General features: G+C 54.4%; 9 protein-coding genes across 9 annotated transcripts, besides 16 other annotated features; all 9 read right to left on the reverse strand.

The window, feature by feature from the left end:
• Positions 1-15: 15 nt before the first annotated feature.
• Positions 16-36: a microsatellite.
• Positions 37-167: 131 nt separating this feature from the next.
• Positions 168-210: a sequence feature (GA-rich).
• Positions 211-451: 241 nt separating this feature from the next.
• Tco025E_03504 (uncharacterized protein) lies at positions 452-2,392 on the reverse strand (the record flags this gene model as incomplete). The annotated part of the gene is made up of 1 exon (XM_029370422.1): positions 452-2,392. The coding sequence occupies one exon, from the start codon at positions 2,390-2,392 to the stop codon at positions 452-454; it is 1,941 nt and encodes a 646-aa protein (XP_029229449.1).
• A 124-nt stretch (positions 2,393-2,516) lies between these two features.
• Positions 2,517-2,537: a microsatellite.
• A 183-nt stretch (positions 2,538-2,720) lies between these two features.
• Positions 2,721-2,757: a microsatellite.
• A 60-nt stretch (positions 2,758-2,817) lies between these two features.
• On the reverse strand, positions 2,818-3,702 carry Tco025E_03505 (NAD+ synthase; the record flags this gene model as incomplete). The annotated part of the gene is made up of 1 exon (XM_029370423.1): positions 2,818-3,702. One exon carries the CDS (start codon positions 3,700-3,702, stop codon positions 2,818-2,820), a length of 885 nt encoding a protein of 294 aa, XP_029229450.1.
• An 81-nt stretch (positions 3,703-3,783) lies between these two features.
• Positions 3,784-3,817: a microsatellite.
• A 196-nt stretch (positions 3,818-4,013) lies between these two features.
• Positions 4,014-4,055: a sequence feature (A-rich).
• Positions 4,056-4,238: 183 nt separating this feature from the next.
• Positions 4,239-4,262: a microsatellite.
• A 271-nt stretch (positions 4,263-4,533) lies between these two features.
• Positions 4,534-5,703, reverse strand: Tco025E_03506 (uncharacterized protein; the record flags this gene model as incomplete). Its single annotated transcript, XM_029370424.1, has 1 exon — positions 4,534-5,703. One exon carries the CDS (start codon positions 5,701-5,703, stop codon positions 4,534-4,536), a length of 1,170 nt encoding a protein of 389 aa, XP_029229451.1.
• Positions 5,704-6,560: 857 nt separating this feature from the next.
• Tco025E_03507 (DNA polymerase alpha subunit B) lies at positions 6,561-8,549 on the reverse strand (the record flags this gene model as incomplete). Its single annotated transcript, XM_029370425.1, has 1 exon — positions 6,561-8,549. The coding sequence occupies one exon, from the start codon at positions 8,547-8,549 to the stop codon at positions 6,561-6,563; it is 1,989 nt and encodes a 662-aa protein (XP_029229452.1).
• Positions 8,550-8,937: 388 nt separating this feature from the next.
• Tco025E_03508 (coatomer epsilon subunit) lies at positions 8,938-9,912 on the reverse strand (the record flags this gene model as incomplete). Its single annotated transcript, XM_029370426.1, has 1 exon — positions 8,938-9,912. One exon carries the CDS (start codon positions 9,910-9,912, stop codon positions 8,938-8,940), a length of 975 nt encoding a protein of 324 aa, XP_029229453.1.
• A 135-nt stretch (positions 9,913-10,047) lies between these two features.
• Positions 10,048-10,075: a microsatellite.
• A 60-nt stretch (positions 10,076-10,135) lies between these two features.
• Positions 10,136-10,164: a sequence feature (A-rich).
• Positions 10,165-10,212: 48 nt separating this feature from the next.
• Tco025E_03509 (mitochondrial carrier protein) lies at positions 10,213-11,214 on the reverse strand (the record flags this gene model as incomplete). The annotated part of the gene is made up of 1 exon (XM_029370427.1): positions 10,213-11,214. The coding sequence occupies one exon, from the start codon at positions 11,212-11,214 to the stop codon at positions 10,213-10,215; it is 1,002 nt and encodes a 333-aa protein (XP_029229454.1).
• Positions 11,215-11,404: 190 nt separating this feature from the next.
• Positions 11,405-11,426: a microsatellite.
• Positions 11,427-11,481: 55 nt separating this feature from the next.
• Positions 11,482-11,520: a sequence feature (GA-rich).
• A 559-nt stretch (positions 11,521-12,079) lies between these two features.
• Positions 12,080-12,098: a microsatellite.
• A 681-nt stretch (positions 12,099-12,779) lies between these two features.
• Positions 12,780-12,803: a microsatellite.
• A 73-nt stretch (positions 12,804-12,876) lies between these two features.
• Tco025E_03510 (putative protein phosphatase 2C) lies at positions 12,877-14,118 on the reverse strand (the record flags this gene model as incomplete). Its single annotated transcript, XM_029370428.1, has 1 exon — positions 12,877-14,118. One exon carries the CDS (start codon positions 14,116-14,118, stop codon positions 12,877-12,879), a length of 1,242 nt encoding a protein of 413 aa, XP_029229455.1.
• A 796-nt stretch (positions 14,119-14,914) lies between these two features.
• Positions 14,915-14,947: a sequence feature (GA-rich).
• Positions 14,948-15,248: 301 nt separating this feature from the next.
• Positions 15,249-15,288: a microsatellite.
• A 493-nt stretch (positions 15,289-15,781) lies between these two features.
• Positions 15,782-19,240, reverse strand: Tco025E_03511 (uncharacterized protein; the record flags this gene model as incomplete). The annotated part of the gene is made up of 1 exon (XM_029370429.1): positions 15,782-19,240. One exon carries the CDS (start codon positions 19,238-19,240, stop codon positions 15,782-15,784), a length of 3,459 nt encoding a protein of 1,152 aa, XP_029229456.1.
• Positions 19,241-19,347: 107 nt separating this feature from the next.
• Positions 19,348-25,461, reverse strand: Tco025E_03512 (uncharacterized protein; the record flags this gene model as incomplete). The annotated part of the gene is made up of 1 exon (XM_029370430.1): positions 19,348-25,461. One exon carries the CDS (start codon positions 25,459-25,461, stop codon positions 19,348-19,350), a length of 6,114 nt encoding a protein of 2,037 aa, XP_029229457.1.
• A 7-nt stretch (positions 25,462-25,468) lies between these two features.
• Positions 25,469-25,478: part of a microsatellite that runs on past the window's edge.

Raw genomic sequence — 25,478 nt, forward strand, 5'->3', positions numbered from 1 at the left:
CCTCCTCTCTCTCTCTATATATATATATATATATATCCTTCTAATGGGCAAAAAGCAAAGGAACCAGTGGCTCTGTGCACGGTCCCTTCCAACCAGGGCCCCAACAAAACCACACAAGTTCAGTCCCCCTTTACGATTCACACAAGCCAGCGAAGACAAATGCACCCAAGAAGAAAGAAAGAGGGAAAAGTTCAGAATGAAAAAAAGAAAATAATAATAAACGTTCCATTGGGGAAAAACCATGTGGAAATGGAAAGCGTCGTAGAGAGCTAAAGCGTTTAAGCAAGCCCGTGAACAGTGGCTCAAACCACGGAAAAAAAAGGAGGGGCGTGGGGATGGGGTCCCCCAATATGATGGTAGAAATTATTTTCTACTCCGTCATGTCATCCCTCCAAGGAGACTCACTTTCCGGCGCGCGCCGAACCCCCCCCCCCCCACCGCCGCCGTCCTGTCAAAGTTCCCCGTACTGCTGCCGGACAAGAGCGAAGCTGGAGGCCATTCGTGTCACATACGCAGGCTTACGAGTTGTTTGTGGATGAAATGTGCTTCGCTCCAGCTCGTCACGCTCCTTTAGAGCCTCCTGTTCCCTCTTCAGCTTCGCCCTCTGCTCCTTCCGCCGCTTGAGGCACTCCTCGTAGCGTGGGTAGTTCTTTGAAGTCAAGAGGGACTCAACACGTGTATTGCGAGCATCATTGAGGGTGGGACGAAACGGGTAATTCACCTCCGCCGCCGCCGCCTTTTCCTGCTTCGTCCTCTGCCGCTCACGCAGGCGCATACTGTCCTTCGCCATCTCTTCCACGCCACGGGGCGCCATGGCACTGGAGACCGCAGTAATCTTCGGTTTAAAGGTGCACGGGTCAACGTAATGAGAGTGATGCTTCTTCACAGCTGAAGCAAGCACAGACACGTTATTGGAATCCGGCGGTGAGATGGAACTACGAGCGATTAACTTCTTTGCGAGCTGCAAGCTGTGCTCAGTAATCACAGGCTTGAAAGACGGCGTCAACGTCTTTACCAAATGCTGCACACTACGAAACCGGTTGCGGTGGTGCTCATTTTGACGCTGGAGAAACTCGTCAAAGCAGGCCATGCGGTATCGTCGTTCGTCCCGAGAGACGGTTTTCGCTACTCCAGAGCTGTCTGCATTACCCACAGCAGCATCCGCCCGCATCTTTTGGGACAGCGGCGATTGGTAGTCCGTTTCTATGCAACTGGACTTGTGACCCCGTCTTGACCCAAGCACGTTGTGGAGAAACAACTCAAAGGTGTCTTCCACTGTGCACGTGGAAGTCACCCCGCCGCAGCGTTCACGAAGAGATTCCCTTTCCTCCCTTTCGAGTGACTCCATCTCCCCCAGCAGACGAGCATCACGTACTCTGTCAGCCTGCTCCTGCAGCCCTTGCGGATACAGCCGTTCAAACACGTTGCCCTTGTCCTGTGACGCCTTTTGGAAGAGCATAGCAGAGTTTGGGGAGACCTGTGGGTGGAAAGTGCACTCTAAGAGCTCCCTATTCCGCACCTCCGCCTCCGTTCGCTGTCGTCTCTCTCGTGTTCGCTCCTCCGCCCGCCGCGTCGCCTCAAAAGATTCATCGTAGGAGGCGTCACGGATATCAGAAAGGTCTATGGTTGGCCCATTCCGCTGCCTGGGGTCAGCGGCGTCTGGCATGGCTGCAACATGCACCTTCGGCACGGGACATGCGTCAATGGGTTCACCTGGGCGTCGCAGCTCTCTAGCCATCGCCTGCAATTGCCGCTGGTCACCTTCCTCATCTTCTTCTTCTTGTGTTTCTATAGTTTTGTCTATCGCTTCTTCCTTCTTCTGCGCCACCTCTCGCAACTCCGGTCGGAAGTGCGTATCCGTGCGCAGGCGGTCTTCCAGCTCTAGTCGTAATTGCTCCAACGCCGTGTAGTGCGTGGAGGCCCACTCACTTGACTCGTGCGCGTCTTTGCGCTTCTTAAGCGGCGTGCCTGGAGGGGCGGAAACGACGGGGACCGCCGACTCCACCGTGTCCCTCAGGGCAGGGTTGTGGTCATGCTCCTTTGAGCGTCTGTGCCAGTGCAATAAACCTCTTTCCTGCTCGCTGTAGATTATACTGAGGAGGCCCCGCACGTCACTCCTTCGTCCACTCTCCTCGCTTGTCCGGTCTGCGGCTTCACTCCCCGCACGAAACCGCACACCACCGTAGAAGGCGCCCAAGTTCAATTTTTTGGATATCGTCCGGCGGCTGCTGAGGGGGGAGCCAGAGGCATCCTCCGTGCCACCGCTCATGCAAGTTCTAAATGCATCGTTCTCCTCGTCGCTCGTCGTTTTGAACGACCGTGGCGACGTCTCTTGCGGGCTCTCCGCCGTCAGCGACTGGTCAGTGTCGGAGGTGCCCGAAGCCCCGTGCATTGTCAAGCGCAACGGCCTGAGGCAACGGTGAGGAGAGGCACGGAGTGTGACAAACAAACGCGAAAAAGGGCGAAGAGGAGAAAGTGCAATACACATATGCATGCACACGCACACACACACATGCATATATATATATATATATATAGTCTCCCGGGAGAAGGGAGGAATCCACAAAACGCGTGGATTCAGGACAAAACAGACAGGCACGCGATAAAACAAGAAATGGACGTGTTACGCTGGCACAGCAATAGAACTCCAAATCATCGGCAATGAATAGCATCTAAATAGAAGAAAACGAGGAAAAAATTTTGTCGTTGTTTTTTCCCCGTTTTTCTTTTTCCTTGTCTGTTCTTTTCCTTTTTATTGCGTCCCCCCCCCTTTTTTTTTCGCTCTCTCAATTGCTTTATTTCGTGGTTTACTTTTGGTTACAAGTTGATGACGCCGGCAAGTTTGTGGGCATTGCGACGATGGACATTTTCACATGCATCCCTATACTTTTCGTACTGCTCGCGAGCCGCGGCGGAGAGGGAATGCAGGAATGACTCTCGCTCCTCGTCGCTCAACCGCAGACACCAGCCCGTGTAGAGCTCTACAAAGTCGTATGGGAAACCGAGTTCTTCCTCGTCCGTCTGACCATTCCAAAGATCCGCCGACGGAGGCGCCTGGAGCGTTTTCGCCGGCACGCCAAGTTCCCGTGCCACCTGAAACACCTCACTCTTGTGCAGGTCGGAGATGGTCTGCACGTCAACAACGCCGTCGCCCGCCTTGCAAAAGTAACCCAAGTGGCCATCCTCGTCCATGTTCCCTGTACCCATGACGATCGCCGGAGTTCCGCCTTGACTGTAGAGCTGTGCCACGTAGTACGCCGCCGGAGTGCGCATGTAACTTCGCAGCTGTCCCCTGGCAAAGTCAGTACCCTCGATCCCAACAGCCGTCTCGATAGTCTTTGACAACTGGCTGAAAATTTCTGTCTGGTCCACAACGACCTCCAATGCCCGGCAAGACCGAATGTTCTCCAGTCCTCTCTCAAGCGCCCAAGCACTGCTGCAGATTGGCTGACAGAGTCCAATATTCTTCAAAATGGGGCTGTTAGGCAATTGCATTGCCCTTGAACAAAGGGCCAGCACCACCGCAGAGTCGATCCCGCCAGAAACACTTGTAACACACACCTTGAGTCCATTGGAGGCCATATATTCGTTCAGCACGGCACACTTGCGCTCAATCCAAGTGGCGGGGTTGAAGCCGCGTCTACTGCGGTATTCCGCGAGCCTCTTCTGAAGCTCCTTGTGAAGAGCAAGCTCGGAGTTCATGAATGATGCAGTACTATGTGGAAACCTACATGCGGCATTGCCGTGGTCGCCAGACCCCCCCCCCCCCAAAAAAAAAGAACCAGACGGAGACGGAGACTAAGTCGCTGCCGGTGACCCGGCCGCCAAGCACGGGACCGAAACAAATCTGTCCAGCAACACAACAGTAGAAGCCCAATTGGGTTTCAACGGCTGATGAGTGCCAAGGTAGTAGAGATACATTACTCCATTTCGTAACATACATGCTGACGACATATGAAAAGCAATAGTGAACGCAAGTGCGTGTGATATGCAATGTCACGAAAGTGTGCAGTAAAAAAAAACACAAAAACAGAAAAAAAACAACAACAATAAAAGATGGATTCGCAAAAAGAAGAAGGAAGAAAAACTATATAAGAATTCCTTCAAAAAATGACACCCCTGAAAGAACCAGCGCCCATCACCCCCAACCTTATGCTTGTTCCAATGAACAAACACTCCGATGAAGGGAGGAAGTAAGTAATAAAGAAAGCGAGTAAATCGGCGTGCCCTCTCAGCGGTATATATATATATATATATGTATAGCAAATGATGCAGACAGAGAATGCATGCTTTACAGTTGTGTAGATCGGTTGAGTAGAATATGCCAATAACTCTGACGGCAAAAAATGTGCCGGAAAGGAATATATTCACGTGCTTAAAGCACTTTTACTCCCTCTTTCTCGACTTACTTGTGTGGGTCATTCTTTTTCGTTTTTCACTATATTCCCTTCTCTTTATTGCAACTAATCTTTTCCACTGTATTTATACATTTCAGAGTTCTCCATGGTTCGCGCCAGCATTCGCATCAAAATCCTAGTCGCCTACCACAGCTGCCCCAGGTTCTTCAGGATGAGTAGGGTCAGCCTCGACTGGGTGCCCCACGTCAGCGGGAGCCTCCGCAGCAACAGCTGTCGCCGCTTCATCACGAGCCAGTTTCTCTGTCGAGACCCCTTCCTCGCTTGGGTACTCGGCGGTGTTATGATTTACATCACTGGGCAAAACATCACCGTCCTGGCCAACATGCTGCTCATGTTGAGCCGGATCCGGATGCTGCTCCGCTGGGGGCTGTTCTTCAGTCGGATATTCATGTGCAGCCTGTTCTGTGTGCTGCTCATGTTGAGCCAGATCCGGATGTTGCTCCGCTGGGGGCTGTTCTTCAGTCGGATATTCATGTGCAGCCTGTTCTGTGTGCTGCTCATGGTGAGCCAGATCCGGATGTTGCTCCGCTGGGGACTGTTCTTCAGTCGGATATTCATGTGCAGCCTGTTCTGTGTGCTGCCCATGGCGAGCCGGATCCGGCTGTTGCTCCGCTGGGGCCTGTTGTTCAGCAGGATGCGGGGCCGCAGCTACGTTGATTTCGTGACTCGGTTCAGTTGCTTCCGCGGCCCCAGTTTTTAATTCATGTGTCCCATTGGGCATTTCATTATTCGATCCGTTTGGCGCTGCCGATGCATCTGCATGGGAAGGCAGATGACCTGCATGATGCTTCGAGGCAGCTTCCGTTGGGTATTCCGGTTCAGCGGCTTGTCTTGCCTTGTAATCGAAGGTTTTTCGCTCCCCCGTGGAACCCGCCGTGATGGCGAGGCCACTTCGCTTCGTTCGAAAATTTGACATCAACGACTGCTTGTAGTTGGATGCCTCCTCCTTGTCTTGTGTGCGGTGCTCCTTCTTGTACTCGTCCATAAACTTTTCCTGCCAGAGGATGCCCTCCATGATGAGATCCCGTGGCACCTCCACCCCGCCTCTGCGCCGCTCCTCGATGTAGCTGCGGAGAACCTCCTCCTTCGCCACCTCCTCGTGCGGTGTGTCCTTCAGGTCGGAGAGCTTCACCAACTCGGCGTGCCGCACCCAGGTGTCGTCGTTGATGCAGCTCAGGTAGTCGCGGATCACGACATCGTCTGGGACCAGCGAATGGTGTGTCTTGTCCTCCTCCATGTTGAGCTCCGTTAGCGCCCCCGCCGCAGCTGCAGGGTTCTCCGCCATGATTCACCCAAATTCCCGCTCCGCGAAATGAGCCTTTCCTCCCTTTATGTACTGAAATTTTCTTCTTGCAGCAGCCTGCGTGCGTGCTGCTGAGCCCGTTAATTGAATTTATACAGACTCTCGTCGATCGCACCTTGTATCCTTCCCACGCCTTTTTTTGGTTTTGTTTGGCGTCTTCTCTGTTGGCTCGGGCCCGTCTTGTTTCCTCCGAGAGGCAACAGCAGCCGCGACAAGAAGAGAAAACGGCAACAAGCAGTAGAAACAGGGAGGAAGAGAGGAGGGGAAAGACGGGGCGCGCAACGCGCACAGAATGGCAGGGAGGAGGTGTTTGCGGCGTCACCCGCAATAGAGACGAGGGAAGAACTCGCGGCCGGAAAGATCGGCACATCTCACTTCTTTCGACTGCCGCCTACGTGCCACGGAGCGAGGAGCACCGGGCGGCAATTAGAAGAAGTTTGCGCTCGCCGGCCGTCAACCCGTCGTCTGCGCGCGTACGGGTGCCATGCGTCCGTGAAGGCGTACGCCGCGAAGTCCGCCACCACACAAAGAAGAAACTAGAAGGAGCGGCAGTAAACGACGACGCCTTCGCCACCTACTGAAAGGAAAGATACAAAAAAAAAGAGAAACACAAAATAGGAAAACAAGCAGACGCCCGCAGCAAGATGCCAAGGAACACAAAAAGAGAGCCAAGAGGGAGGAAAAGACACAAATAGGGGTGCCGCAAGGCGGACACAGCAATCGAGCCAAATGTGGCGGCCCGCAAGTTACGTAGGCGCATGTATGCGTGCCCGACGGGGGGCGTCTATATGCCGCTCTATGACCACCGCAACCCCCCTCCCAAGGGATGGGCGCCGAGTTCAGCTGCTAACCGCGTTGTTGAAAAAGTGAATAAGACCGCATGAAACACCGTTGGCCTCAGAGGCCCCACGGCGCATCACCAGCTCGCTGTCGGGTATCGTTACCTCCGCAACTCGTAGCTCAAACTTTGGCGAGGAACGCTTACTCCAAATTTCCTGGTTCACCACCATAACACCTGACACGGCGGAAACGTTGTCCAGCTCCGACTCATCTCGCACCACGCCCTTCGCCCCATCCCACACGCCGCGGTGAGTTACGACAGCAAAACGAGGCCGTGTTGAGGGCAAAAACATGACATGAGGCATCCACTCGACTGCCGCGTCGCCGTTTAGCCTATCTTGCAACGGGAAGGAGGAATCACGCATTTCCCGCTTGACACGTTTCGTCTCTCGCTTCACTTCCTCCAGCTCCTCCTTTCCTGCCGAGAGAACGGAGCGAAGACTGTCCCACGCCAGGGAGGATGTTGGTCTGCCGCTTCTCCCATCAGCAGCGTCGTCGTCGTCGTCGTCGTCGCCGTGGCTCTCCTCTCTGCTCGCCTCCGGTACGTAGTCAAGACGGAGCGCCTGGAGGTGCTTCAGCTCGTGCTTTACCGCCGGCAGACCATAAATGGGGGCGTACAGGCGACTCTGAACGAGCGTCTCGACGACCCGACGGAGGCTGCCCGCCTCGGACGACCACCGCTCCACCATTTTGTTGCGCATGTCCCCCACCACGTCCTCGTTGCAGACGCCAAAGTGAATGCCGTTGACGGAGATGCGGCAGGGGTTGGAGCGGACCCAAACATCCCCGCCGTCCTGCACGCCGTACATCGTAGTCGGGAGGGCTGGCATCTGCGTCGCATCGTCCCTGTGGCTAACCAGGACCACCTTTAAGTGGGGCCTGCCCCCGCGATTGCCGTTTGCGGCGTAGTAGCTAGATATCACGTCCTCAACGCCGTCCAAGTAGGCGCCTAGCAGCTCATCAAACGTCCGCTGCATCAACGTCAGAAGCTCCTTCTCGAACTCCTCAAATTCCTTGACGAGCGGCCCACCGATGATGAGCAAGTCTGCCCCGCGTGAAAGAGCATTGTTGGTCACTGCAGTTAAAATTGAGCTGATGTCACGCCTAGGAAAGGGACCACTACAGAAATGAACACGTGTAGAAACGGGCGTCGAAGTCGACAGGGTTGGCAGCGGCCGTTCCACGCTCCATGGGAAAATCGGACGAGCCGGCAGAATTAATTGGCGAACTAAAACACCCGTCAAGGCACCTGACGAGCTCCGCTTGAAGGGGTCACCAACGACTCCAACGGCCATCCCAGGGTAGATGCCTGTAAACTGCGGCACCAGGCGTGTGTAGAGTGAGAGCCTCCCGTCAGTTCGGCCGCCAAGCGCCAGGTTAGCAGCCGCCGTCGTGGTCCCCGCGGCCGTCACCCCATCCTCATCTTCGGCCTCAACGTGAATAAACCCATTGAGCTGTGGAGTCTCTCTCGAAAGGGCATTGATGCACTCGACGTAGGCCTCCTCATCGTTAATATCTGTGACTGGGTAGAACTCCCATGGAAGGAGGAGGTCCTCGCCGATATCGCCTGGGTTGTTCGTCTGCGTAAGAACGCCCAGCGCCCGGTATCCCGGTGGCAAAACGCCCGCGTGAAAGCTGGATGACTCCCGTGCCTCATCCTCCTCATCCTCCTCCTGCTTCACCAGAGAGGCCTCTGTCGGCTCCGCCTTTGCCTCGCCTTGTTGAACGTCCTTCCTCCAGAGTGGAATCTTTGAGAACATGAAGCGGTAGTATTCGACGAGGCGTTGCCGCGTAGAGGCGTAGCCGGCGTCCTGTCGGTTGCAGTAAAGCGTGTTCTTAAAGCCCACCGTGTTTCGGGCGTCCACCCCCGCCCCAGCGACATTGGCCAAGCCGCTTACAGGGTCGCTCGCAAGGCGGGCGGGCGGATGATCTGCTCCAAGCAGCAACTCAAGATTCGCGGCCGACTTCCAGCGCGACCCTTGCTGCATTCCGAGAAAGAGAAACTCTCTTTTTCCACGCTCCCTCGCCCCACTCAAAAAATTTTCATTCGTTGCAAGGCGCAAAAAGAAAGAAAAGAAAAGAAAAATAGTAAATAAATATATATAGACGCACGGGGCGGTGACCCCAACACGGCGTCAAAGCTGCACTTCGTAGCAAGTGCCACCCACTCCAGGCTCCATGCACGCGCCTGATTCAACAACCGAGCAGAACAACGTGAAGCGGCGCACAGTCTGCTTTTCTCTACTTCCTTCACACACACTCCGTCTCACAGTATATAAAGAAAAGGAGAATAAAGAAAAAAGTGCATCACCGTGTGGGTCGTCCTATTACGTCAGTAGCAAATCCTAAAGTTTCAACCTCGTGACTCTTCGCTGCCTACGCCGATGTTGAGAATTGGAGGACGGCCTCGTTCAGGCGGGCATTCATGGCGGCGTATTGGTGGCTCCATGCTCCGACGATGGCAGTCGCTTGTTGGGTGTAGCGGCTTGTGGAGTCCGCAGCCTTGCCAAGGTGGGAGGAGACAACCGCCAGATTGGCCGTCGTATCGGCGTCTCCGGACCGCATAGCCAACGCATCGAGGAGACTACGCTCTGCCGCCGCGAAGTCGCCAAGCTCCATTTGGGCTAGCGCCGCGAGGTTATGGACCAGGACGCTCTGGCCGCAGCGCACGGAGAGTTCCTTAAACCGTTCGAGGGCCCTCTGATACGCATCACGAGACTGCGGCCCTTCGTGGAGACTCACTACCCCTGAGCACAGCACCGCCAGCACGGATTCGTCGTCCAACTGCTCCATGCTCTTTACCTCCTGTCTCGCCATCTCCGGGCGTTGCATCCGGAGGAGTGCCTCGACCACAACGACGCGCAGCTCCATCTGCCGACGCAGGTTGAGAGCCTCCTCTGGTGTTGGAAGTTCATGCAGCCAAGCCTTTGCCAACTTTAGCGCCCCAGCAGCATTGCCAGAGGCAAGAAGAGCAGAGGCGGCAAGCACCGCCGCCTGAACGCGTGCGGGACTTACTTCCTCCACGGCCCTTGTCAATTGTTCTAGCGCGGAAGAAGCAGCGGGGCTGAGGGCTGCGTCAGGCGTTTGTTTTTTAATGGCCAGAGAAAACTGCGCCCAGTGTTTCACTGCCAGTAACGTCGGATGAGTGGCGGCGGCCAACTGTGTCAAGACGGCCTCAGCCTGCCCCAACCCAACCTGGGCAAGCGAGAGAAGAGCCTCCCGCTCGGTGTTAAAGGCGGCTACATCGTCCTGTTTTCGGAGCGTCGTCTTTGCCCCGCTTGCCTCTGCGAGGGCCTGGTGGTAATTGCCGATTGTAAGGGCGTTGCGCGCCTCGTAGAAGGGGTCGGCCATGCTGGGGGGGGGGGAACAGGAACAAGTTATCGCGGCCCTACTCGAACACCACGACAATAGAGGTTGGAGGGAACGTTAGAGAAGCGCGTTGCACCGCCAGAGAACACCGCGAGAAAGACCCGGCAAGTCAATTAGACACATACACACACACACCACGCCACACCAGGACGAAGAAATTTAACGCGGCATAAAGAGCCACCGTCATGTGCAAAACGACATGCAGAAGAAAAAAACAGAAACAAAAACAAAAAATGGTTTCCTTCTGCTCCCTTGTTGAAGCCAATAATGTGACAGCCATGCTTATGCGTCAACACCCTCCAAGCCAGCGGTACGGAAGAACTGCAGTGTCGCCTCCACGCCCATAAACGCCGCCCCGTTTGCGGCAAAGGCACGCACGAGAGCTGGTGCCATTCCTCGATAAAGTCCGGCAAACCCATGGGTGTTGTACAGCCACCTTGCGCACCGCGTCCATCCCAGCACTTCGCCCTTTTTGGCAACTTGTATTCGCGTCTTGACGGTGTCAAGCGGGAAAACCACAATCCACTGCGCCATTCCTGCACAGCCCCCGGCAAGGAGGATGTGTGGAACGCTGTAGTTCTTCTCGCTCCCGAGGAATTGAATAAGCGAAGAGTAGCTAAAGAGGTATACACCCGCCCCAGGAATATCCCGTATCAGCGTCGCGCTGTAACCTTTAAAAAAACATTTGATTCCTCCATTCTCGTACAACCGTCGGGCGCAGTGCACGGTGCCGAGATACTGACGGTGGGGAAACAAGTGCTCCGTCTGCAGACGTATCTTTACAAGCTCAAAGGGAGTCATGATGGTGGCGTGCGCGACACCGCCACCTGTGGAGGCCATAAAATTTTCAAAGGCGCTGAGTCCACCGCCTGTGCGGAAGTGCTCTGAAAGGTCTTGTTTTTGGTACGTCTGGCCGGCAACATTGCCCTCGTTTGTGTGGCGATGCGGGTACGACACCGCGAAGTGGCGTTCATCGTTGTAGTAAAACTGCGATGCCTCATTGCGGGCGAAAAAATTCACAATGACGCCGTACGTCCCAAACAAGGCGCTGTTGGCAAACCCCACCGCACACATCGGCGCACACAGGCCCTTGTAAAATGCACGCACGCCCTTTGTGTGGTACAACTCCATCGCCGCCGCGAAGCTGCTTTCTCTGGGCGCTGTGGTAAGGGAGGAGACGCTAAGTGCACTTCGGCTCTGCTGCCAAACCTTGATGGTGTCAAAAGGGTGCCCAACTAGAAGCACGGAGACGCCACCCATCCACCCCGCTATAAAGTCCGTCATTTTGTTGGCGTTGGTGCTGCTTCTTCCTTAATGGCACTAAAAAAAAGCGAAACAAGCAAATGCGCATAAGCCAGCCGCTGCGTGCGTGCGCGCCGCGAGATCCCCCTTGCCTTTCCGCAGTAAAAACTAAAAAAAAGAAGAAGGAATCAGCCACAAATGAACGCGTTGGCGCGCAACTACATGCAAAGAGATATAAATATATATATATAGATGGATAGAGAGCGGGTGTGAGTGCGGGTGCGTATGCCAGCCTATCGTGGAAGGGGCGGCAGAGGCAGGGGATGAGGAGGAGAGAACAGGAAAAGGTTTCGGGAGAATTTAAATTTATCTAACACGCACACACACACCAAAAAGAAAATGGTGCGCTTCGCTCTGCAAGACAAAAGTGTGAAAAGTTATTTGTATACACAAAAAAAAACATTTTTTTGTTTCCTCTAACTCTCGCCTGAGGCTCCAATTCACTGCAAACGCACGCAGCGGGAAGCAAGTCCTCTTCAGTCTCCATTAAAATATCCCTGTGGGGCTCGTTGGTGTTCAAATGTCATTCACCGTTCGTTATTATTCTTTTTTTTTTTTAGTTCCTTGTCGCGTTATTGGCTTTATGTCGCCCTACACTGCCTCTGGACGGCTGGGGAAGAGAGAGAGAGAGCAAGCAAGAACAGCTTGTTCTCTTTGGCTCTCATTGTGTCCCTCTCCAGTACCCGGGGGCACGGCCAAGAGACACAGGCACCCGCACGGACGCATCGCATGGCCGTGAACGCAAACGCAGTCGAAGTTACAAACTCCACCTTCGCGCGGGTCGTCCGCGGCGAGGTGTGCCCACCGCCCACCTGCACGTGAAGTGACACCCAGCCAAGAGCGGGGGACACACACACACAAACACAGGGGTGGCGCGTGGGAGGGGAACAGCACCGCCCCCCCCCCCCCCTCTCCGCGGCAGTCCTCAGCGAAAAAAAGTAGCTCCCCGCCCGACGCCCGCCAATGGTGGCAAAGAAAGCTTAAGCGCAAACAAATAAAAGAGATTACACAGAAATACAGGTGCACACTTCCGTCCTGGTCATCCCAATGAGCAGGAGCGGAAGCTACGCCGGTGGTGTATGTAGAAATGGACAGAGGCAGGTCGGGTGAGAAGAACATCCGACAACGCCTCGTCCCACCATCTGCTTATGTGCAGCTTTGTTTTCTGCAGTGCGCCTCTTTTCCCCGGGGCACAGCGTTGAGGCAGGCCCGCGACACACCGGATTCGCCCCGTCGCTGCGGCCAGCGCACGCCCAAAGTAAGCAAAGCAAAAGCAACATGCGCGCACGCCCAGGTCAACTCTTCATGGAAAAAAAAGTCGAAAGCAGAATGGGCCCACCACACATCTATATAAAATGGAAGTCACAAATCATTCCTTGTTCGCCATTTTTTTTTGTTGTCGCTAAAAGCTGCGGCTCCATGTCTAAGAAAAATATCACAGGATAACAGGATGGCGCCGGAGCACCAAAAAACAGTCACACGACAACGGCGTGGTCCAGACGGGCATTACAACTCTTAATGCTCGTCCATTTAAGTTAGAACTACGGATTTATATATATATATATATATATGTGTGTGTGTCCCCGCTTCCGCCGGCTGCACCACCAGTGAAAGGATCCACTCATTGGCACTGTGCCGGCGTCCTCAGTACACCGACCCGGGCAGATTGTTCTTCATCTGTGCGTGGGCATTCATTGAGGCTGCTCTGGCACCGTCCGCTGCAGCTTCGGTGTCCGTGTCCCCGACTTGTCCTCCCCGCACGGTCTCCGGGGCGGGGCGAAAAGGCGTTGATCGTTTGAATTGAAGAATCACAACCGACATGTTATCGCACCCGACACCAAATGGTCGCGGCGAGAGACACCGCTCTATAAGCCTTTCTGCTATCTTGTCCAACGGAACCCGGGCGTGGATGCGCTGACGCACAAACTCCACTACCTGATCGTTGCTAAGCACGTCCCATATACCGTCGCAGGCGATGACGGCAAACTCGTCATGGTTGCGATTCAAGCGCATAAAACGCACTTCCGGGGCACTCGTAACGGCCTGCTGATCCCACGACAACTGCGTGTTGCACTTAAAGACAAAGTCCCCAATGGCTCGGCTAAGGGCAAGCGCTCCATTTACGCGGCGGTTCCACACATATCCCCCCGCCCTTTCTATCCTTGATAGCTCGCCCGGAAGAAATGGCTTGTGATCATTACTGAGAGGCAGTGGCTCCCCGTCACGGCAAAGCACACAGCGGCTGTCCCCGGCGTTGCCGCAGTACACGTCATCATCCTTCACCAGCAGCACAATCGCCGCGCAACCGCTCCTTTCGTTCGAGAAGGTGGCATATATGTGTTTATCAATGGCAAGAAACCCATCATAGAGAGCTTTTATGTAGTTCCCCTCCTCAAACGCCGCGGTCCTCGAGACGAAGTCAAACAGGTTCCCGGCGCAAAACCTCGCAACGTTTGACCCACTGTGGCCGTCAAAAACGCCAAAAAAACCTCCATCCTCGTCAAGCAGCGCCACATGGTCATCCTCCATGCTTCTACGCCATCCTTGCATACAGCTAAACCCATACGATATCCCGGCGTTCTCTTTAAACCCCGAAGTTTTTTTTACATTTGGCTGCTGCATGACATCCGCTCGCCGCAGCATCTCTTGGTAGTCCGGCCTGTCTCCAGTCACGGACACTAATTGGAAGAGGTACTTCAGGAAGTTGAGGGCGCCGATAACCCATAGAAACGCCAGAGTGAGAAGTGCAGTGACGGGACCAAATCTCACTGCCACCCAATAAACAATGCTCAAGGACGCCAGGAAGGTGCAGGTCGAGCAGAAAATTGCGACCCAGCGCAGCCCCACTGTCTTGAAGAGGGTATCATACGGCCCACCGCCCGCCATTTCTCCGCGCGTGGGCACTCGCGGAAACCACCAACCCTTCCCTCTCACTGGGTCCCCCTCTTCTCGGTGAACTCCAGTTTCCTCTCCTTTTTTTCTTTGTGGGTTTGTGGCCACTCCGTCGCCGCCGCCTTTGCGGCCGTGTCAGAAGCTCCTAAAGGCAACCCCGTCCTCGCAGGTACGTCGAAGAATAAACACAGGGCCCTTCCACCGTAATTATGTATATACGTATAGCGTGTGTATCTGTGTGTAGAAAACTAGCTAAATAGTATATACAATTTAGGGCTACCTGACGCGTATAATGTTTACTCCCAGCAAGAAAAAAGGGAGATGGGCTAGCGGATAGATCGAGAGACAACGTTGTGTGAATGCGTGCAGGGGAGGCAGCAAAACACCGGCAACAATCAAGGTGGCAAAGGCATCCCCAGAAATGCCCATCTCCCTCGCACGCGAAAATAGAAGCAGCGACAGTCAATACTACTAAATTTTAAAAAAAGCACAGAAGGTACGCGTGGATGAGGCGTTCTCCTTTTCTTCTGCGTACGCCAAAAAGGAAAAAGGAAAAAGAAAGAGATAATATAAAGCGTTTGGCTGATTGTGAACAACATTGCAACTGTAAAGTGATGCGCTTCTCCCCGGCAAAGGGTAAACCTTCGGCACATCAGGGCGTTTTATAATCACTAGACTCTCGTTGTGAAGGCACGCGATGGCGGTCTTTGGGCCCCCGCAATCGTCGCGCCCCACCGCGTGGAGGGCGTCATATTAGCAGTAGCAGTTGGGGTGAGAGGATTAAGATTGAAAGACAGAGAAGGAAGAAGAAGAAGAAAAAAAAAACGGCAACAACAACTGCGTTCACGCTGCAGTTCACCGCGGCATTGGTAGAAACGGATCCAGGGGCTGCTAGCAAAACCAATTTACATGAGCAACTCACCCCCTCTCTTACTCAGCCGCAACCGGACGCACGTTTAGTGTAAGCGAACACCAGCACAAAGGAAACAGACGGACCTGCAAGGATGTGAATAGACAAGGAGTGTAGGCGTGCCCACACGCGCGCAGACACACAGTGTAAGAAAGAGCAGATTACACAAACCTCAAGGTCCTTGGAATGCACCAATTATCCACCACCCAGAATCTTTCTTTCTTTGTTTGTTTGTTTTTTTAATTTTTATTTTTGAGGCGGGAGAGCTGATTTGCATCCCCCAAATTACACATGCCTGTCTAACCATCGTCGCAAGCGCAGAAGCCCACACGCACAGAGTAACGCGGAAAAAGACACGACACTGAGGACGCAACGACACCCGAAGTGCGACCACGGGAAACGCTGCCGGCCCCACGAAAAGGGCAATACATATAAGGATGCATGCAAAGAGAAATCTCCACGTTCAGTCGAAAACAAACCAAAAAGCAAAACCATCATAATACCAGCCGCACAACACCGTATTCCATAAGAGCGCTTCCAGACATAAACACTCTTTCCGCTTTGTTAACGAGTGCTACAAAAAAAAGCCCAGGAAACATCAAAAACACGCAGAAAGGGAGAAAGAAAAAAAATGAAGAGAAAACGCGCCATTCAATTCAACTATAATCCTTGACTAGTTTAGTGTAAGGAAGAAACTAAGTAACACCAGAAGCTTTTATCTATCCTGAAGTAAATGCACGCTGTTGTCTACGTGGAACAAAATGAGGAGTCGTCGTCACTGTTTAAGAGTTTTTTTCCAGTAGAAGTAGTCAAGGATGCGGCAGACGCCTCAGTGGCAGTTGACGCAAACACCGTGGTGTGTCCTGGTGGTAAAAAGAACCGCTCGGGAAGCGCACCCTGCGCAAGTGGCAGCGCCTCCTCAGCCTTGCTGTTCCGCCCTGTAACAATTAAATCAGGGGCTGAGGGAGCTTCTTTCGCCGTGAGGCAGTAGTACTCGAGAGGTAACTGGCCCGTCAGCTGCACTGCATTGCTCGCCCCGGGCAGCGTTTCGTAAACATAGCTGCCAAAGCGGTGTGAGCTAGAGACCGTCGTACATCTCTGTGTACTCTGCATGAGGAGGCTGGATGCCTCCTCCTCATCGGGGAGGACTGAGATCTTCCTGGGCGCCACCGGCGGTTGCTGTCCCTTTTCGTCATCAGGCTGCAACTCCGCGCGCGACTTCCTCGGCGCAGTTTGTGACGGCTTCAGCTCCCACTCGTCCGTGCGCCCCGAGGCGCTGGGCTTGGAGAGCCCCGTTACGAGTTCCGTTTGCGTGGAGGTTCCCGTGTTTGTCGCGGAGTACGCCGAAAAGGGGTCAGTGGTCAGTTTGTCCATGAGAGTGGCCACAAACGCCTGATTATCCAGCAGCGACGCCAGCAGCGACACGGCGCTCCCGGAGTCAAAGGGCGAGGTGGAGGGCGTCTTGGTCCACGCCGCCATGCGCAGCCGCTTCACCTTGGACGACACCTCATCCGCGAGGACGAGCACGACGAGCCTGTCGTACAGCGGCGTCCCATCAGTGAAGGCGCTCGACGCCGTCCCCACGCCCAGCCCCCGCTCAATGTCCGGCAGGAACTTCAGCAACTGATCGGTCACAAATCCATGGTTCTGCTCATGGTAACGCAGCAGCGCCGCCACCAGGGCGAGAATCTTGCTCCACAACGGCAGCGGCGTCTCTGGCGACTGAAACAAAAACGTAAACGGCGCCACGACAAGCGCTTCAAACTGGCGCTGAAACGAAGTCACATGAACCGCATTTAACTCTTGACTTTTTCGGTACGAGTCGGCGCAGCTGTGCAGCGAGCAAAGGTCCGTGTGGCGGCTCTTTGAAAGCGAAGATGCCAGTTCTACGGACTCTTGCTTCCAACAACTCCCTCCAATCACCCGATGCAGCAGGAGTTCGACAGAGGGAACGTCAAAGATCTTCAGCGCGGTATGAAAAAAATCCCCAAGCATAAACATCATGCGTGACGACAACCCCTCCGCGGTCCTCTCACAGCCCGGTGGAAGCAACAGCAGGCCCCGTTTCCAGGACTCCGCAAAGTAGCATACGTAACGCGTAAAAGGACGATACACGGAGGACGGGGCCGGTCCCATTTCTCTTTGAGCGGAAAGCTTATGAGGGAGTTGGCCCTGGAAATCTAGAGAACGCATCCCCCTTCTTGCGAATGCCGTGAACCTCGGGGCATGCGTTTCATAGTCGAGCGACACCCAATCACACAACAGCAGCAATTCTGTAAACGCCAGAAGCACCGCAGGCTCTTCCTTCTCGCCCGCGTACTCATTGAGGTAGTTCAGCACCACATCCACGGTGTGCTCCACGTCATGTTCCTCCTGCGCTGCAGACGTCGGGTTTACCCTTTTCTTCCGACTCACCACGTCCTCCTTGCCTTGGCGCAACAGAACAAGTTGCACAGCCTCACAGTCAGGCGTAACGTTTATGCCCAGCGGATACAGCAGCGGCAGCGGGGGGCGAGAAATGGTGCCGAGAAACTGGGCACAGCCGTAGCGATGAAAGACCGTCAGCACATCACACGCTGCCTGCCACATGTCTGGGTCAAGCAGAAATGCAAACCCCGTCCAGAAACATGTCAAGAGATAATGCGCCGGGAATGAGCTGTTATCACCGAAGGGAGCGGAAAGTAAAAGCGCATCCTGCTTCCTTCCCTCCGCCTGCCCCGTATGCACTTCTGTGCAGTAGTACGTTTCATGAATAATGATGTCACTCAGCAGGCAGGCCAGGGACCTCAGAACCGAAGCACAGAATTTGTGCGCTTGGACCCGTACAAATGGCCTCATCACAGATGAGGGAGACTCGTTTTGTAGCGCATTCATCTGCCGAGAAAGCGCAGTAACAAACCGCTTAAATGCATTTGCGCCCGCTAACTGCACGGCTGTCCTTTCCATCCACTTGTGCTGGAAATCACACCCCACCACCAACACACCTGTTGTGTAGGAAAGACAAAACGATATCACTCGCGCCACCTTCAAGGAAAGGAGTGAGATGTAAGAGTGGAGCAAGTGACGCCAGGCGTTGGCATCGATGTCCTCATAGGAGTTGGGCCGCAGCCACGTCGAGAACTCATGGAGGCAACGCAGAAGAAAGTGGCGCCCACGTACATTGCGACCTTGCCCCGTGATGTTCAAAAACAACTCTTTTAGCACGAGCTCCACCGACGACGACGGCGTCCCCGAGCGGCCCACATCGAAGACGGTCCCCTCAAAATACAAACACGATTCGAAGGTCAGAGAAGTTCCCCCGCCATCCCAGTTTCTCTGACCCCTCATCATTGCCGAACGACGCTGCAGTCGCGCAAATGACAGCTTCAACCACTGTTTAAGGCTTGACGACGCGCGGAAGGTTCCTTGCGTAGAGATATCTTTCAGGAGGATGCCAAGTGCATCAAATGCGCTCTCCACCACAAAAAAGCGTGAAGACAGCTCCTCCGGCTTCTCTCCAAAGCACAAATCCCCAAAACCCATGTGCACAAGAAGTATGCACGCAAAGTGCAGAAACAACGCGACAGATTCCCTCTGAAGGAGGCGAGATGGATCATTGATTCGATTTGAACGCTTCAGCCTCGCCTCTTTCCTCAATTTGGCCGCTTTTTTGAGGTTCGACAACATTGCCTCTGTGACGCTTGTCTTGGGCAGACCGGCGTTTACCACGAACGTACCAACGCTGCTCTCCTCGGAATTATGCTCCTCCTCCTCCTCCTCCTCCTCCTCCAGTTCCTCGTCCTCTTCGTACCTGCGCTGTTCACAAGTTGCCTTCGGCAGTTGGGGCTCCGCCGACGTCGAAGATGGCTGGCCGTCGCTGTGCGTGTCATGCTCGCTCACGGGGCCCAAACGCTTGGCAGAAGCCTCCATTTCACTCTCCGACCCGTTTTGGTCGTCAGAGGTGGACGAAAACATATGTGAGGCGGCGACTGGACGCAAATCACTTGCCGCCTCCTTCATGGTAAAACTTGTGACGCTCGAAAGATCTCTGTGTAGCTCCTTCCAGAGGCGCCGGTCGCGCTGTCGCAGTCGCTCCATGGCCCAGGACGCAAAGAAGAGAACGCTTAGAAGGGGTTTGACAAACCCCCCCTCCTGCAGCGCGACAACGTCGTCTAGAAACTTCCTTGCGTCACTGCTCGCCCCAACTTCTATAGGGCACTCTCGCATAAGAGAAGAAGCAAAGTTTGCCTTGAGATTCTCGTTTGTTAGCTTCAGCGAAATGCGCCAGATATTCTCTTCCTTAATCCACAAAAACCTGCCTTTGGACTTGGAATTCACCTCCTTTTCTTTTTTGTCGGCGAATTCAGGGGGCTGGGGGAAGTCGAAGAGCACGCTAGGAAACTCTGCCCACACCCATCTCCCGGCACCGCAAATGTTGAGTGCGACTCCCCTGCTAGCTCCATATTTGCACTCACCCTCTCTTCGGTACGGGTCACGACGTCACGCAAAAGCCGCATTTGGTACAGTGAGAAGAGGAGAAAGCTGTAGTACGCCCCACGTGAACGCCCGTCTAGCTTCCCATCGTGCCCTTTGCCCCGCAGTGTCATTTCATGATTGATGTAGCTGTCAATGTAATGCGTCACCAGACGCTTGTCTGCCAAGTCCATTGGGGACCCCACCAGGATGGAGACGAAGAGTTCCCTTTCCCGTCCCTCGTAGGCAATCCATCCACCCCACAGCGTGGCGAGGGCAAGCTCGGAGCTCGTGTTCCGGCAGATGTGTGTAACACTAAGCACAGTGCGCAGGTTGGATTCCGTTGGTTGCACCCGCCGCAAAAAGAACGAAAGCAGACTTAGGGCTATGCGCTGCCGCTCTAGGGCGCTGGAGGTATTGCACCCCGTCGAGAGAATATCCTCGCTGGCCAATAAGAAAAGATACTGTACAAGACCATTTTCCGCCTCCCCCTCTCCAGAGCCTTGGCGATATGTTTTCATCAGCAAACACAGCCAGTCATCCAGCGGGTCTGCCATTGGCTCAATAGGGGCTTCCCCACAAAGCAGCACGAGCAGGTCATACGCCCTGGACTGCACAGTGGGATCAAAGAAGTACCCAAACCTTTCGTCTTTATAAAGATAGACCAAGGCGTAGTAGATAATACTTCCCATAGTTTTCAGCTCCAGGCCAACCACATCACTTCTCCAGCTGGTGGCAGAGTAGGTGAAAGGTGCATCATTACTTGTAACGGAGCGCGCGCAGGACAAGTACGCCTTCTCATGACACCTATGCGTCAGCATAGGCCCCTTTCGCCCACCCCACCTTGCCGTACACGCCGTCACAATAATGGAAAAAAAGGTGCGATGCACAGGGCTGCCTAACGGAAGCTGACGAAGTACAAAAATCACTGAATCACGCAACGGAGCGTCGGCCACCAAAAGTGTGACCGCAAGCCCAAACACGCTCGGCGTGTGCGTCTCCAAGCTCTTGCAGTCGATTGGTAAGGATTCCTGTAACCACTGGAAAAACGTTATACCAAATGTGTTAATGATAGGGCAGGCATGCTCCAAGGGGCCTCGGCGAAGTGTAGGCTGCTCAAGCGAAGAAACTACAGTTTGTAGTGCGAAAATGCTCTTGTCCATGACTGCATTCATCTTCCTTGGCAATTTTTGCCCGAAACCTCTCCCTGAATGGCGCGCGTTTCCCTGAAGGAACCAACGCACCTGGTACGTCAGTGAGTAGAGCACTTTCGTGAGAAATTTACCCTTGAAATGCGGCTCCAGGAATTTGGCATCTTTGGAGTATACAAGCGCAATCACGTCGCACAGAATGCCGCGAAGAAAGACTCTCAAGGTGACGTCGCTTAGCGCAGTTTGAACCACCATCGACCTGCCGTCACTCTGCGCCGTAACGGAGGAAAGCGAGGGAAGCGACAAGCACGATCGCACGGAGACGCCGTTTCCCTCACACACGATGCGACTCAGAGCCTCAACGGAGAAGCTGCGCCCACTCTCCTCCTCCGCCGCGTGGTCCTTGCTATGGGGCTCGCCCAGCAGCAGTCCATCAATAACACCCTGAAGAATAGTCTCCATTTCAGCACGCTGCGTGGCAACCGTGTTTTGTTTCCAACCGGGGACAAAGGGAGGTTTCAAAAAGTAACGACGACTGATGACAAGAACCATTGGCAGTAAAACGGCATAACAGATATGTACAATCGTCTGCTTCGCTCGACGTGTCTTGCCGCCTCCTGCGATTAACATATTCAACAGCGCCACCAGGATGGGGTGCTTGCTGTCCATGATCCCACAGTAAGTGACAAGGGATGTGCTCCCCGTCGCGACGTATTCCATTGGCCCGAGGAGCAAATACTGCATCATGTCCACAAAGTATGTTAAGGCGCTATCTGCACTAATTTCATGCACAAGCAGCGGCACCGTGATGGCCTCCATCAGGTGTTGGTACGCCGCGTGACGATTACAAATATAACAGTTCACCTCCTGTAACTCGTTGGCCCTTCCCGCAAATGTGGAGTTCCCGCCTTGCTGATGCCCCGCCCGATTCCGCTCACCCCCACGTGTTAGCCGGTTGGCATCCGGAGAGGACTTCACATTATCAACGCAGAGGAGGAGAAAGCGGAGCACATAGCAAGACTCCCAGACGGATGAATTACGCTCCATCTGCCGATGAGATCCCCTCTCCACCACCTCCCCAGCAATGGCGCACACCGCACGCACCAACGCCGATCCTGGGCGGTAGCCATACATGAGAAGCGCCAGTGCGGTGGTGGAAACAAAGACGAAGTGTGGTGTGGTTCCATCCTCTGAGAGGCAATGTGCGCCAAACGACGTGGAGACAAGCGTGCTTTCGGGCCCCACCGCCGCTGGACGCGCGGAAACGGGTTCGCGGAGGGAATTGCTCGCTATGGACCAGTCATCCACGGCCATCCCTTGTCGTGTCTCTTCGGCAAACCTCTCATACAGGGAGCCTGCCAGGCTGGGCACCCCTCTGTCGAGGACATGCGCAAGCGGCACGTAGCGCTCCTTGTTCGAGACGTACATCTCCTCAAACTGTTCACCGAGTTCCCCAAAAATGTCGGCCACAGCAACACGGGGAGAAATCAACTCGTCGGTGCACAACGAAAGTCCACCCCCGTTGCCTGCAGACGGCAGCGGCGCATATAGGCTACAACGTGCGCCATCAAGGAGGGGATTGTCTGGTACTCGGGCTGTCCCCCCGCAATGAAGGCGCTGCAATCGCAAAAGTGAGGAAACCAACTCCAGCAGAAACAACGCAGTTCGACGCACTTGCAATTTTGTGTGCCCCAATAAGGCAACGGCCAGTCCCTCCAGCAGATCAATAAGGGCAATGTTGCATATCGCCTGCACTGCGCACCAGTCCTGTGAGCCCTGTGACGAGCCCAGCTCCTTAGGACGCAGCGGACTCACTTCCAAAACATCCAAAAGCCAAGCCCATTTGGCGCGACGAGCGGCAAGTGTCTTCTTGTACTCCTCCCTATCAAAAGAGTCTCTCTTAATGGAGCTGCAGCTTGGCACCCCATCCCCTTCGGCCTTCTGGGCGTACAGGTCCTCATTCACAAGGGACTCCATCCTATCCCGCAGGTTTGATAAGTGTAATCGCACGTACTCGACCAGGCGTGCCACGCGGCCAACCTCATCGTTCCCCAGCTCCACAATAATGCATTCTACGAGTCGGTACAGGGCGAGCGCCGAGCTCCACCTGCTCTTTTCATCCGTTTTAAGAAGATAAAAGGGAAACACAACGTTCGCCACCACCTCATACAGCGGCGTCTTCGGCCCCATCAGCAGCTTTGGAAGCACAAGGCCGCATTCCAGCAGCACCTGCGGCGGATCCCAAAAACGAGCCAACATAAAAATGGGAACCAGCTGATGGGTGTATTCCGCGATATCCTCGGCACGCTCGTTGGTATGGAGTTGTCGGGCATAACTAAAAGCGGCCTCACGAAGCTCATTGATCCCCTGCCGGACCTCCTCCTGCGTCTTCAAGGAACAAATCACATTTCTCAGGCTGCCCCCGCGCCAGAAAATAGCAAGAGCTTCAACAGTAGCCACCACAGGCCGGTAACAGGTTCCTTGAAGCGCAATAAATCCAATGATTCTCTCCTTTATAGAAGACTTTTGTTCCAGGGGTGCGTTATACATGGCGCCGAGCCGCCTCCTGTTTTCACCCGTGGTGGTGGAGGCCAGCAAAATATCCTTGGCGGTACTTCCTTGGTGGACCACAGGAGAAAAAGTTCCACAGTTGTACAACTCAAAGAGAGCCCACATGGTGCGTATGGCGATCAAACGGCCACGGGTAATACCAGTGCCGTTGGCACTCTTTGAGAGCACCCTTGTCTTCGCCTTAGCGTCCAATAGCCTAAGCAGCCAGTGCAGCGCGGAGGACTGAAATGGCTCCTGTTGCAGTGCAAACAACAAGAGATCAGAGGCAATCTCGATGCAGGAATAAGTGTACGGTGTGTCCTTCCAGCCCTTGGAGCCAATCACGTTTTGCAGCACCTTTTCCACGGAGCCAAAGAAGCTCATGATGGACTTGTTCCACTTGCACGGGGAGTGGAGATCATGACTGGCGCAGACGTCACAGAGCAACCCACCGGCGTGCAAAGTGGCGTGAAGAATGGCAGTCCTCTCCATGTCGTTGGCCGACACAAACCACGACTCCATTGTGGCAAAGAACTTCGGTAGCCTCCGCTCCAGCTCCTTTAGAGAGCATCTGCCAAGGAGAGCTGCCAGTGAAAGGGAGTAACAGATCGCATGTTTCGCCTTGTGCCAGCTGTCAACCTCCTCCAGTAAGCCATCCACCAGTTTTTCTGTTTGTTCCCACTCTTGCGACCATCGGCTCGCGTGGGAGGCTCCGTACGGAGCTGACTGCGAAAGTAGGCACCCGGAAAGGACGAGCGTCACCACCTCTTTTAACCGCCTCTCCCGCTTCGAAAGCAGCACCATCCCCCGGAGAAGCTCAAAAAGGTCGTGGAGTGGGCCAGGCGGCCCGGCAGGGCAGGTAAATGTATGGCACAACTGCACCGCGTAACTAAACAAGCCGGCAACATGATCCACTATTGCCCTCTCACTTTTATTCCCGCCGCCCATCCTTGATAGCCCACAAAGCTCTGAGAGAACATCTATCGCCCCCTTGAAGCGATAAGAGAATAAAACTGGACGGCACTTCATCAGAAAAATGGGCAGGCTCGCTGTGCACAGCTTATCCGTGACCTGCGACACTCCGTCGGTTGAAGTTCCCCACCACCCTTGTTGTCGCCTCCAAATGAACACCAGCTCCTGCACCAGCAGTCCAGGGTCGGCGGTGGCGTGAGAGGGATCGACCTCCTGGATGAGATTGCCCCAATCCAGGTCTTCCCAGCCTTGTGAGGAGCGACGTGCCTCTTTCATGACAGACACGCACGTGTTCAACAACCCCCTCCAAAGATCCTCATTCGACGCCTCATCCAGCTGGGAGAGAAATCCGTAGCACAGGCGGCTCAGCAGCAGAAGGTGCATGTCTGACGGACGCGTCACAAGGCCCCCCGATGAGAGGACATCGTAAAAGTGATTCTCCAGCATCACAGCAAGATTCAAGGAGAGAAAAAAGACGGGTGGCAGATTACAAAGAGAGGGACGAAAGCCAGTTGTTGCCTCGCCCACAGACGGCCTGTAGAGGTCACGCAAAAGGAATCGGCTGCACTTTACAAAACCCCCGCATCGAATACGGGCAAAGTCATCCGCAGTGAAGATAAAGGCCAAACTATACGCCCAAATAAGCTCCACTGCACTACCGAGCATTTGAGCGTGACTACGGTCCCATTGAGCAGGGAGGTCGCTCCTTAAGCCGCGAACAGACGCCGTTAATGAGTGCGAAGAGAAGTTTGGCGGGTATTTCTGCTTCAGTTCGCCGCAGAGAGATGAAACAACTTCCATGATAGTCTTTTCTACGCCATCCATCGCCGTGTTCAAAAAGACGTTTGGAATCTGTTGCAGTGAGCGATGCAGCGTGGTGGACGCGGCGAAGGAACCGTCCTCTGGGACCCCTAAGATACATTCCAAGAAGGCGTTTCGCACCACGGTGAGCTGCGCCACGACATCGTTGATTGCCATATTTCGCTCCAGAAACCCCACCACGGGTGCATCTGACATTTCGTTCAGAGACTTCACTTCCTGCCACTCGCCGTCCTGCTCCCCGTCAGTGGCGCAGCGGTTCCCCTCCCGCTCCACGTCCTCTGCATCACGCACGTCATCCGCCACGAACGGGAAATGAGCCGCCCTCTTTTTCATGAGGAATGCAATCAACACCCGCTTTTCGCGAGATTCTCGCTCAAACATTCGGCAGATGAATGCCTCAAAGTCATCGGTGTCGATGGTGATCAAGAAGGCGTACACGATGTTCGCGAAGGCTATTCCGAGATGCTCGACGTGGCTCATTACTCCCCACAGGCACA

The sequence above is a fragment of the Trypanosoma conorhini genome, assembly GCF_003719485.1.
Source record: "Trypanosoma conorhini strain 025E chromosome Unknown Tco_14.4_contig_00160, whole genome shotgun sequence".
NCBI classification, from domain to species: domain Eukaryota; phylum Euglenozoa; class Kinetoplastea; order Trypanosomatida; family Trypanosomatidae; genus Trypanosoma; species Trypanosoma conorhini.